The sequence below is a fragment of the Myotis daubentonii genome, chromosome 16 (genome assembly GCF_963259705.1).
Source record: "Myotis daubentonii chromosome 16, mMyoDau2.1, whole genome shotgun sequence".
NCBI lineage: Eukaryota > Metazoa > Chordata > Mammalia > Chiroptera > Vespertilionidae > Myotis > Myotis daubentonii.
This window is the reverse complement of record NC_081855.1, coordinates 18484043-18496139: the sequence shown is the minus strand read 5'-3', so window position 1 is coordinate 18496139 and position 12097 is coordinate 18484043. Positions and strand designations below refer to the sequence as shown.

The 12097-nt window shown below is 45.8% G+C and overlaps 1 protein-coding gene across 2 annotated transcripts; it reads right to left on the bottom strand.

Annotated features, from left to right (window-relative positions):
* Positions 1 to 1967: 1967 nt before the first annotated feature.
* PSMB6 (proteasome 20S subunit beta 6) lies at positions 1968 to 3939 on the bottom strand. 2 transcript variants are annotated; one of them, XM_059668911.1, is made up of 6 exons: positions 3781 to 3939; positions 3321 to 3388; positions 2872 to 3003; positions 2642 to 2771; positions 2307 to 2451; positions 1968 to 2185 (listed from the first exon to the last, which is right to left on the bottom strand). In XM_059668911.1, exons 1-6 carry the CDS (start codon positions 3877 to 3879, stop codon positions 2043 to 2045), a joined length of 717 nt encoding a protein of 238 aa, XP_059524894.1. In that variant the 5' UTR covers positions 3880 to 3939; the 3' UTR covers positions 1968 to 2042. The 2 variants fall into 2 exon arrangements, with proteins under 2 accessions (XP_059524894.1, XP_059524895.1); XM_059668912.1 differs by having other exon boundaries at positions 1999 to 2205.
* Between the last annotated feature and the right edge of the window lie 8158 nt (positions 3940 to 12097).

Genomic DNA, 12097 nt, shown 5'->3' with positions numbered 1-12097 from the left:
ACTGTAAAAAGTGCACCACTCAGTGCAGGATGCTGATAGTGGGAGAGGCTATGCATATGTGGGGGGCAGGAAGGTTATGGGAAAGCTCTGTATCTTCTGGTCAATTTTGTTGTGGACCTAAAACTGCTCTAAAAAATAATTTTTTATTTTTATTTTTTTAAAATATATTTTATTGATTTTTTTACAGAGAGGAAGGGAGAGAGATAGAGAGTTAGAAACGATGAGAGAGAAACATCGATCAGCTGCCTCCTGCACATCTCCTAATGGGGATGTGCCCGCAACCCAGGTACATGCCCTTGACCGGAATCGAACCTGGGACCTTTCAGTCCACAGGCCGACACTCTATCCACTGAGCCAAACCGGTTTTGGCTAAAAAATAATTTTTTAAAAAATCAGCAGAGTAGTCTCAGGCAAAAAAAACAGTAACTATTAAGTGCAAAACCTCTTAGGTTCTAGGGAAAAAAGCCAGTGACTGGAGTGGCAAGATTGAAGGGAACTACTGAGTCTTCTAGGCCATGGTAAGGGGCTAAAATAGCATTCTAGATGGAATGGTAAGCCACTGAAGAATTGTGAGCAGGGAAACAACATGATTTCACTTACAATGAAAGATTACTTTAGTTGCTGTACCTGGAAAAGATTGGAGAAGATCAAGTATGGAAGCAGTAAGGCCATGTAGGAGAGGGTGTTGCCATCCTCCAGGGAAGAGATAAAGGTGGCTTGGCCCAAGACAGCACAGTGAGAGGCAGACGGATTCTACAGGTATTTTTGGAGAGTTTTAGGACTTACTGTTAGACTGAATGTGGAGTACACGGGAAAGAGAGGAACCCAAGATGCCCTAAGGCAGGGAGGATCAGAACAGGTTTGGCAGGAAAATCAGAAGTTCTCTATTGGTTACTTTAAGTTTGAAGCACACGTTTGAGGACAGAGATCCTTTCAGCTCTTTTTCACTTAATCAGATACTACCCCTCTACAGGGCAGGATTATATTCTAGAGCAGCCGTGGGCAAACTACGCCCTCGGATCCGGCCTGTTTGAAATGAATAAAACTAAAAAAAAAAAAAAGACCGTACCCTTTTATGTAATGATGTTTACTTTGAATTTATATTAGTTCACACAAACACTCCATCCATGCTTTTGTTCCGGCCCTCCGGTCCAGTTTAAGAACCCATTGTGGCCCTCGAGTCAAAAAGTTTGCCCACCCCTGTTCTAGAGCAAAGTTTTCAAATGTAGCTTATTCAGTTCCCTGGCCCATAGTGGGGAGAAAAGAAGATTGGGACAGGATTAAGAATGTTGGTCACTGTCAATGAACACCACTTTGCTCACTTAGGGCCCTGGCTTGAGTGGAGACAGCCACGGAGGGGCCAGAATCCACTCTCTGCCTCCCACCTAAGGGGCTGAAGGCCAACATATCACTACACTCCCCATGGGAACGGTGGCTTCTGGAACTGGCCCACCGCACTCTCTGTGGCTGCCCTCTCCCACCCAATGTCCATCTGAAGCTCCAATTGCAAACACCTTTCTCCCAAAAGCCAAGGAAGTCACACTGCTGCTCCTGACAAGATGAGGTGACAGAGGGAGTTTGGACCATGAGCCTGAGTCAGAGGAGATCTGGAGTCCTTCTGGCTTTAGAGCCAGTAGCCTCCCATGATGACAGGCAGGAGGCAGGCTAACGGGAGGAGACCTTAGTCTCAGCCAAAATACTGAGTTCTACCTCGGGCTTGAACAGGGGTGGGGATATGATCATTTGTTGGTGGTTCTGCATAAACTACAGTCTGGTGTCACAAGGAGCTGGATTTAGTAGAGGAAAGGAAATGTGGGGGAAGGTGGCCTGAAGAGTTTGAAAACCACCCCTGTAAAGGCTCCTCTCCAATGCCCCCAGAGCTCAGAGCAGTGGTCTGTACAAACTGTAGTGGACCAGACAAGTTTGGGCTTGAAGTAAAAAAAAAAAGAACCTCAAAGCACACAGACTCTTTTTGACAAACTGTTTATTTAATTTTTGGGTCAGTATGGGATGTCTCTTACTGTACCCTAGAATCCCAGGGTTCAGGGAGGCGGTAAAGTGGCAATGGAGAATTTGGGGATCTGGTCTCCCAAGAGTACCTGCCGCTCTACCCCTGATTCTGATATGGATGCCAGACGGATCACCCCTCCACTGGAGCCATCCCTCTCCATGGCCAAAGCGAGAGCTGTGGATAAAAAAAAGTTGGGGGTCAGAGTTGGCTGCTGGCATCACTACAAGGAATGATGAAAATTGGACTGGCGTGGGTATGGGGGTTGAAGCTCACAGGCCCAGAAACCCGTTCTCACCATTAGCAGTGAATTGTAGACACTCTTCCTTGGTCATACCTTCCCGGTAGGTAGCATCGACATAGCCATAAATATAGGAGCTTCCGGAGCCTCCAATGGCAAAGGACTGTCTTACCATCATCCCCCCCATGGGCACCGAGTACACCTGCCAGGTGGAGGGAGGAAAAGAGTCATCAGTTGTACCCTCCTCACAACACATGTACATTCACCTGTCCATTGTGGGACTGATCTGGGAAGAGTTAATAGTGAGGTAGAGGCTGCAAACAGAAAATGGCTGGGGTGGGGAGAAGATCAAAGGCATGGCCCCAAGACTCCCGGGGTGGGGAGTATCTGACCTGCCCTCCTTCTTGGGAGTCCCAGCCTGCGACGATGATCCCTGCCATCAGGTCTTCGCGGTATCGGTAACACATTTCCTTGAAGAGGCTGGCTGCAGTGTGGACCAGAGGCGGCTCGTTCAGCTCAATGCTAGAAGACCAGGGGGTCACAGGGAAAGCATGATCAGGACCTAGAAGTCAGACCACCCCAGCTCCCTTCACATACTTGTTTCTTCCCAGCCCACAAGCACCTGTGGAAACCAAGCTGATAGGTAACAGCATCAGCTACAGCCTGGGTATCAGCTGCAGAGCCTGAGCGGCAGCAGAAGATACGATCGTGAATAGGGGTTAGCTTGTCAGTCACCCGGTTGGCGATGTAGGACCTGCAGAATGACAGGATAGTGAGGGAAAGGACCCCACTTGTCTCCCACCTCCATCCCATTATTATCTACTCCCTCTGGCCTCAGGAATAGGGCGTCCTCTACTTCCTGTTCTCATCCAAACTGAAGCAGTCTGGAGGACAGACTTCTGCAAGAATTTCACCTACGGGTGAGTTGCAGAAGCTGGAACAAATCCTTATCTCCAGGGAGAGGAGAAACCTGCCCCTCCCGCAGCTGAGTGCGGGGGGTAAGGATGGGCTGGCAGGCATGGAAGGAAGAGAAAGACAGGAAGACCTTTCCCACGTCCGCCGTGAGCTCACCCCGTGGTTGTTCGGGAATCGGCGCCCAGAACCACGCCCCCGTCAAACTGAACGGCCATGATAGTGGTCTGGGAAAGAAGAGAAAGGGGTGAGTCTGGGCCTGTTCGCATCCTCCAGCACAAGCAAACAATGATCCCCCTACCAGCCCCTAGAGTACGAGGGACCCACTGTCAAGTCTCAGAGGGGCCTCAACGACCCGCGAAATACCAGAATTCCAACCCTCAAATCCCCACAGGCTCATCCCAGCCTTAGCCTGTGTCGCGCAAGTTTCCAGAACTCCACCCTTCCGCCCGCCTTCCGCGTCCTACCACCACCACCCTCGGGACACCTCTCCCTCGGCCTCCAGCGCATCCCAGACCACCTCCCGCCCCCGCCCCCCGGGCCTCCCAACGCTCCCAGGCCTGTCCTCCCACCGCATTCGGACGTGCGCACATCTCCTGAACCCCGAGTCCTTCCTCACCCCTGTGGAGACTTCCCGGTTTTCCCAGTCGGGGGTAATGGCCTCCGGCCCCCAGGCTGGAGCCGGACCCGCTCCTCTAGCTACTAAGGTGGCCGCCATCTTTCTCCTCTGGCGCTGCCACAAAGCAACTGTCGTAAAGCGCGCTGTCACTCCCTTTAGTCGTGCTCCGAGGCCTTCTGGGAGCGAAGCTGGGCCGCGGTTGACGGCGGAAGGGAAAAGAAATGTGGAAGGACGTGTCTTTTGCGACAGTGAGTGCTTGACGGCAGCGTGGCAGGCAAGTGAGCAAACAAAAATATCCCCCCCAATCCCCCCCACCAAAACCCCAAAAAACCACAACCCAGTCTGCAAGGGCTGTGCTTCCGATTGGATTGTGCAGTACTAATATATCCGATTGGGGTTGCAAGTCAAAAAGTCTTCAAGACAGACTTGAGCCTCTGACTTCGAGCACACTATGTCTTCATTTCTCTTAGGTATGTATATACCTGGTAGTATATACAGTGCCAGGCGTGGAATTGCTGGGTCATAAACTGACTGTTCAACATTCTGAGGAACGGACAACTGTTTTTCACAATAGCTGTCCCATTTGACATCCCCACCAGCCACGTAACAGGATTCCAGTTTCTCTACATCGTCACTGATTGTTGTTGCGTGTTTTTACTTTAGCCATCCTAGGTGGTGTGAATTGGTATCTTGTGGGTTGTTGTTGTTGTTTTTGTACTTCCCTGATGATTAGTGATGGTGAGCCTATTTTCATATGCTAATTGTCCGTTTGTTTATCTTCTTTGGAGGAATGTCTATTGAAGAAGTCCTTTGCCCATTTTAAAATTGGGTTATCTTTTGTTGAGTTTGTAAGAGTGTTTTTGGTATTGTAGATACTAGACCTGTATCAGATACATAATCTGCAAATATTTTCTCCCGTTCTATGGATTATCTTTTCACTTTTTTCATTGGTATCATTTGAAGCACAAAATTTTAAGTTTTGGTGAAGTCCCATTTTGTGTTTTTCCTTTAGTTGCTTATGCTTTTGATATCTGAGAAACTGTTGCCTAACCCAAGGCTACAAAGATTTACCGCTATGTTTTCACCTAACAGTGTTATAATTTTAATTCTTATATTTTTAGGTCTATGATTAATTTTGAGTTAATTTTTGTATTTAATGTGTAGGGGCTCTCTCTCGCTCTCTCTCTCTATATATAAAACGTTGATTTCAAAGAGGAAGGGAGAGGGAGAGAGAGATAGAAACATCAATGATGAGAGGTAATCATTGATCCGCTGCCTCCTACACGCCCCCAACTGGGATGGAGCCCCGCAATGCAACCCTGGCATGTACCCTTGACCAGAATCGAAACTGGGACCCTTCAGTCTGCAGGCTGATGTTCTATCCATTGAGCCAAACCGGCTAAGATCCAATATTCATTCTTTTGTACGTGGATATTCATTTGTTCCAGCACCATTTGTTGAAAAGACTATTCTGTCCCCTTTGAATGGTCTTGACACCTTTGTTGAAAATCATTTGACCATGGGTGTAATACTTTTTTTGTTAATCCTCACTCGAGGATATTTTTTCCATTGGTTTTTAGAGAATGGGAGGGAGGGAGAGAGGGGAGGAGGGAGGTAGATGGAGAGAGTAGGAGGGGGAGAGAGAGAGAAACATTGATGTGAAAGAGACACATAGATTGCTTACCTCCCACAGCAGCCCAACCAGGGCGGGGATCGCACAAACTTGCAACCCAGGTACGTGCCCTTGACTGGGAATCAAACCCATGACCCATCAGTGTGTGGGCCAGTGCTCTAACCACTGAACAACATTGGCCAGGGCTAATACTTTTTATATATTGTTTGCTAGTATTTTGTTGAAGATTTTTTACATCTCTACTCATACAATATATCAATATATTGGTCTGTAATTGCTTTTTTATATATATCTTTGGTATCAGGGTAATATAGGCCTCTTAGAATAAGTAGGGAAGATTTCCCTCCTATTTTTGTAAGAGGTTGAGTGCTGGGGTCCAACCCAGCAGGTCCAGGGGTCCCCAAAGGTGTGGACGGAGTCGGCGAAGAAGGAATGACACGGAGACAGCGTTCAGTTGATCAGCAGCCTAGCCAGGATCTCTAGCCAGGATTTCCAGCCAAGTTCTGTTCAGGATCTCCAGCGAAGTTCTGGTTAGGATCTCCAGCCAGGTTCTGTGTCCATATTCTCTTGCTAGGTTCTCCAGCCAGGTTCTGTAGCCATGTTCCCTCGCTAGGTTCTCCAGCCAGGTTCTGTCACCAGGTTCTAGTCAGGTTCTCTTGCCATGTTCTATCTAGGTTCTGTAGCCAGGTTCTGTCTCTAGGTTCTTCAGAAAGGTTCTCTCGCTAGGTTCTGTCTCTAGGTTCTGTCTCCAGTTTCTGTCCAGGATCTTTTGCCATATTCTCTCCAGCGAAGTTCTTTTGTCTCTAGGTTCTGTGTAGGTTCTGTGTCTAGGTTCTGTGTCTTGTTACATCTGTATTTATACCAGTTGATTCCAATCCTATCAATCTCTATTCCAAAGGTTAGGGCGTTTCTTTTTTTTTTTTTAATTAAATCTTTATTGTTCAGATTATTACATTTGTTCCTTTTTTCCCCCCCCGTAACTCCCCTCCTCCCAGTTCCCGCCCCACCCTCTGCCCTCACTCCCCACCCACTGTCCTCATCCATAGGTGCACGATTTTTGTCCAGTCTCTTCCCGCATCTCCCACACCCCTTTCCCCACCAAGAATAGTCAGTCCATTCCCTTTCTATGTCCCTGATTCTATTATGGTCACCAGATTATTCACTTGATTCTTAGATTCACTTGTTGATAGATGCATGTTTGTTGTTCATAATTTGTATCTTTACCTTTTTCTTCTTCTTCCTCTTCTTAAAGGATACCTTTCAGCAATTCATATAATACTGGTTTGGTGGTGATGAACTCCTTTAGCTTTTCCTTATCTGTGAAGCTCTTTATCTGACCTTCAGCTCTGAATGATAGCTTTGCTGGATAAAGTAATCTTGGTTGTAGGTTCTTGGTATTCATCACTTTGAATATTTCTTGCCATTCCCTTCTGGCCTGCAAAGTTTCTGTTGAGAAATCAATTGACAGTCGTATGGGTATTCCCTTGTAGGTAACTGAGTTTCTTTCTCTTGCTGCTTTTAAGATTCTCTCTTTGTCCTTTGCTCATGGCATTTTAATTATGATGTGTCTTGGTGTGGTCCTCTTTGGATTCCTTTTGTTTTGGGTTCTCTGCGCTTCCTGGACCTGTAAGTCTATTTCTTTCACCAGGTGGGGGAAGTTTTCTGTCATTATTTCTCCAAATAGGTTTTCAATATCTTGCTCTCTCTCATCTTCTGGCACCCCTATAATTCTGATGTTGGTACGCTTGAAGCTGTCCCAGAGGCTCCTTACACTATCTTCGTATTTTTGGATTCTTTTTTCATTTTGCTTTTCTGGTTCGGTGTTTTTTGCTTCTTCACATTTCAAATCTTTGCCTTGATTCTTGCGCTCCTCTGGTCTGCTGTTGGGAGTCTGTATAGTATTCGTTATTTCAGTCCGTGTATGCTTAATTTCTAGTTGGTTCTTTATCATAACATTGAGGGTCTCATTAGTTTTCTTGAAGATCTCACTACATTTATCGGCGGCTTCTAGACAGTTCTTAAGAGACCTTAAAAGTGTGGTTCTGAACTCAATATCCTCCATTGACAGTTTTGTCTTGTTTCTTTGTCTCCGCATTTTTTATGCTTTCTTGGTACACCCCCTAGTGGTCTTTGTGCGCAGTCTTGTAGTTAAGCCTTGATTGATGTCGGCAATACTCGGGGTGATTTGACCTCCAGGCTAACTGGCTATGAGAGTCCGCTGTGTCTGCAGTGGGAGAGCTTCTGTGCTGGATCTCTAGGGCGGTGCTAATCTAGCATTTGCCTGAGGCTATCCGGCAAATGGCTCTGAGCAGGGCTTGGGCGGGGCGGGTCCCTGGGGATCTACAGGGCGGGCAGGAGCGAGCAGTTATGGCTGCTCTCAGTTCCGTCCCTAGGGGCTCTGCCTCACAGAGTCCCAGCAACCGCTGCAAACCTCGGAGAGAAAGCTGCCTTCGAGTTCCGACTGAAGCCAGACAGTCCCGCTTCTCCCATTTGAGTCTGGGTCCCTAGAGACTCGCGGTTAGGGCGTTTCTTATCTCCATTCCAGGGAGTAAAGATTATGTAGCTTAAGTATGATTGTTCGTAGTTAAAGTGATTAATTACCCGCCTGGCACTTAGTTAATGGGTTTTATTCCCTCCCTAACTTCAGGGGAAAATCCCTACCTGGGGAAACAACCTTTCTCAGAGAGGTAACCTTGATTAAAACACATAGTGCCAAGAAGGTGAGCAAACATATTAAGAACAGTATGCCATATATGCCAGGTCCCTTGAAACAGCAAGGATGGACCAGCTCCTGGCAGTTGAGAAGGATTGCCATTAATATATATATTTTTTTAACATTCAGTAGAGTTTATCAGTGAAAATGTCTGGTGCTGGGCTTTTCTTTGTGGGAAGTTTTTATTACTAACTCAATCTCTTCATTATAGGACTAGTCAGAGTTTCTATTTACTTTTTTTAAAAATAATGTATTCTCTTTATTTTAAATTTTTTTTATTGATTTCAGATAGGAAGGAAGAGGGAGAGATAGAAATATCAATTATGGGAGAGAATCATTGATCAGCTGCCTCCTGCATGCTCCCCACTGGGGATCAAGCCCACAACCCAGGCATGTGCCCTTGACCAGAATAGAACCTGGGACCCTTCAGTCCATAGGCTGTCGCCCTACCCACTGAGTCAAACTGGCTAGGGCTCTATTTACCTTTGAGTCCATTTTGGTACTTTATGTCTTTCTATGAATGTGTCCATTTTTTGTTAGTCTACAACGGTGTATAGTATTCCCTTATAATCCCTTTTATTTCTGTTAAGATTTGTAGTAATATCCCCTTTCATTATTGATTTTAATCATTTGTCTTCCCTTTTTTTTTATTGGTTAGTCTAGCTAAAGTTTTGTTAATTTTCTTGATCTTTTCAAATAACTTTTTTTTCTTTTAATTTTTATTTATTGATTTGAGAGAGAGAGAGGAAGGGAAAGAGAGTGGAAGGACGGAGGGAGAGAGAGATGACCACTTTGTTCTACTTATCTATGCATTCATTGGTCAATTCTCTTTTTTATATACTTTTTAAAAATATATATATTTTATTGATTTTTTTACAGAGAGGAAGGGAGAGGGATAGAGAGTTAGAAACATCGATGAGAGAGAAACATCGATCAGCTGCCTCCTGAACACCCCCCACTGGGGATGTGCCTGCAATCAAGGTACATGCCCTTGACCGGAATCGAACCTGGGACGTTTAAGTCCGTAGGCCGACACTCTATCCACTGAGCCATACCGGTTAGGGCTTTTATATACTTTTTAAAATATGTTTTTATTGATTTCAGAGAGAGGGAGGGAGAGGGAGAGATAGAAACATCAGTGATGAGAGAGAATCGTTGATTGGCTGCCTCCTGCACGCCCCAGACTGGGGATCAAAGCTGGCAACCCCGGCATGTGTCCCTACCAGAATTGAACTGTGATCTCCTGGCTCATAGGTCAACACTCAACCACTGAGCCACACCAGCCAGGCTTCTTTTACATTTTTTTATTGTAGTAAAATATAAATAACAATATAAAATGTAGCATTTTAACCATTTTTGGTATACAATCTAGTAACACCAAGTACATTTACATTGTTATGCAGCCCCCTTTTCTTTTTGACTCTCTTGGCTCCAGCCATCTGAACTATTTTTTGTGCTCATACATTCATTCAACAAGAAACCATTGTGTTTACTAGGTACCAGGCATTGTGTGAGGCACTGAAGGTACATCAGGGAACAAAATAGACAAATTTCTAGCCCCATGTGATAGATCCTCCCTTCCCCCAACTGGTGGGCAGAGTATGATGTAACCTGCAGCCCGGAAATACCTGAGTGACTAACCATGTACCTTATATGGACAATACATTGAACCACCAATCAATACCTGCCAGATACCCTAAGCCAGTGATGGCGAACCTTTTGAGCTCGGCTTGTCAGCATTTTGAAAAACCCTAACTTAACTCTGGTGCCGTGTCACATATAGAAATTTTTTGATATTTGCAACCATAGTAAAACAAAGACTTATATTTTTGATATTTATTTTATATATTTAAGTGCCATTTAACAAAGAAAAATCAACCAAAAAAATGAGTTCGCGTGTCAGAGGTGTCATAGGTTCGCCATCACTGCCCTAAGCCCTTGTTCCTATATGAACCATACATTAAGCCACCAATCAGCGCACGCCGAGTACACTAAGCCCCCATTCCTTCCCTCAAAAGGCATGCTCACCTCTGCACGTGCTGCTGTTCTCCCATTGCGAGATAGCCCGGCAGGTCTCTTTCCCTTAATAAAGCCTATAATCCTGGTTTTTGGCTCCCGACTGGTCTCTCACCATGGAGCTTATATATATGTTGGGGGAGACAACAAAAAATAAAGAATTCCAATATACAGTATGTTAGAGAGTGAATTGAATAAGAAGAAAAATAAAGCAAGGAAGGAAGTTAGGAAGTGTGTGTGTGTGTGTTGACATTTTAGAATAATCAGGAAAGATCTCACTGAGGAGACATTTGAATAAAGACCAGAAGGAAGTAAGGAGGGGAGACATTTGTCTATTTGGGGGAAAAACGGTATGGACAGAGGGGAGAGAAAGTGCAAAGGTTCTGAGGCAAGATCAAATCTGACATGTCCAGTGAATATTGAGGAGGTCAATTTGGCTAATGCAGAGTCAGATCAGGTAGGATCTTTACAAAGCTTTTCAACATACTTAACTGAAAATATGATACAGAAAATTTCCTGATTAATTTTTTAAAAAAATATTTTTATTGATTTCAGAGAGGAAGGGAGAGGGTGAGAAAGAAACATCAATGAGAATCATTCATTGATCAGCTGCCTCTTGCACGCCCTCTACTGGAGGTCGAGCAGGCAACCTGGGGATGTGCTTTTGACCTGAATGGATTCTGGGACCCTTCAGTCCGCAGGCTGACACTGTATCCACTGAGCCAAACCAACTAAGGCTAAATTAATTTTTAAAATCGGAATGTAATAGGAAGCCATTGGAAGGTTTTGAGCAGGGAAGTGACATGATGTGAACTACATTTTAAATAATCATTTTGGCTGCTCTATTGAACACACATTATAGGGACGTAAAGTATGGAACAGAGAGACAATTAGACTATTGCAACAATATAGGTAATAAAATCGACTTTACAAGTGTGGTAGCAGTGGAGATGGTGGGAAGTAGTCAGGTTCTGACAAATTGAATGTGGGCACAACGCACGAGAAACGGAAGAGTCGGGATGACTACAAGGTTTTTGGTCTAAGGACCTGGAAGAATGGAATTGTCACTTACTGAGATAGCAAAGGCTATAAAGAGGGTACTTTGGAGGAGGGGGAATTAGAAGCATAGTTTTAGGCATTTAAGTTTGCCATGTCTAGTTGAAATCCAAATGGAGATGTCGAATGAGGAGGTGTGTCGATAGGATCCTGGAATCCAGGGCAAACTGGGTTGGAGTTGTCATTTGGGAGTTGTCAGTGTATGAAATGCTAAGCTCTTTCATGTTCACTCTCGTTGTGGGAGCAGCCAAAGTCATTTAGTAAAGATTAAATGCCTCTCTGGTGTGAGGCATAATGCACAGGCTTTTAGGCTTGGGTGGTTGACAGAAAAGGGTGCCATTTATTCACAGAGACAAGGAACACAAGAGGTGCAGTACTGGGAGGAGGCGATTGGATCCCAGCCGGACGTGTTGCCTTTGCGGGGTCAGTGGAGGTAGCTCCGGAGACAGGTCCGGGCTGGAGGCTTGGCCTGTGGTTGGCCAAGGACAGCCATAGGCGTGGCTGAGATAGCCACGGGGAGCGTGGGTCTCTCCGCTGCCGGGAACAGGGATGACACATCTTCCCACACCCACAGTTTTCTGTTTCCCCTTAAAGTGCCCGCTGGCCTCACAAAAAAAACCAAAAAACAAAAAACAAAAAAAACCCGCCCTAAATCGACGGCTACCAAAAAGTACCTTTTATTCCCTAGCTTCTCCCTTCTTCCCGGGACTTCGGAGAGAGGGAGGAGATAAAAAAAAAAAATCCCACCCTACCCCGGGCGCGCCTGCAGGGGAATGACGTCACCGAAGAGGCGGGATATCCGGCGCCCCGCCCCCCGGTAGCCGGGCTCCGGGGGCCTGGACCCTGAGCCCAGAGCTGCGCGGGTCCCGCCCCGGGGCGCTCCCTTCCCGGTGGGTCCC

Bases quoted from the DNA above. Each gene is read 5' to 3' on its own strand.
- PSMB6 (XM_059668911.1), bottom strand. From the start codon at position 3,879: ATGGCGGCCACCTTAGTAGCTAGAGGAGCGGGTCCGGCTCCAGCCTGG. The intron at 2,772-2,871 runs GTGCTTGTGGGC...CTGGTCTTCTAG, and splicing joins TATCAGCTTGGTTTCCACAG to CATTGAGCTGAACGAGCCGC. The intron at 2,186-2,306 runs GTGAGAACGGGT...TTTTATCCACAG, and splicing joins TCTACAATTCACTGCTAATG to CTCTCGCTTTGGCCATGGAG.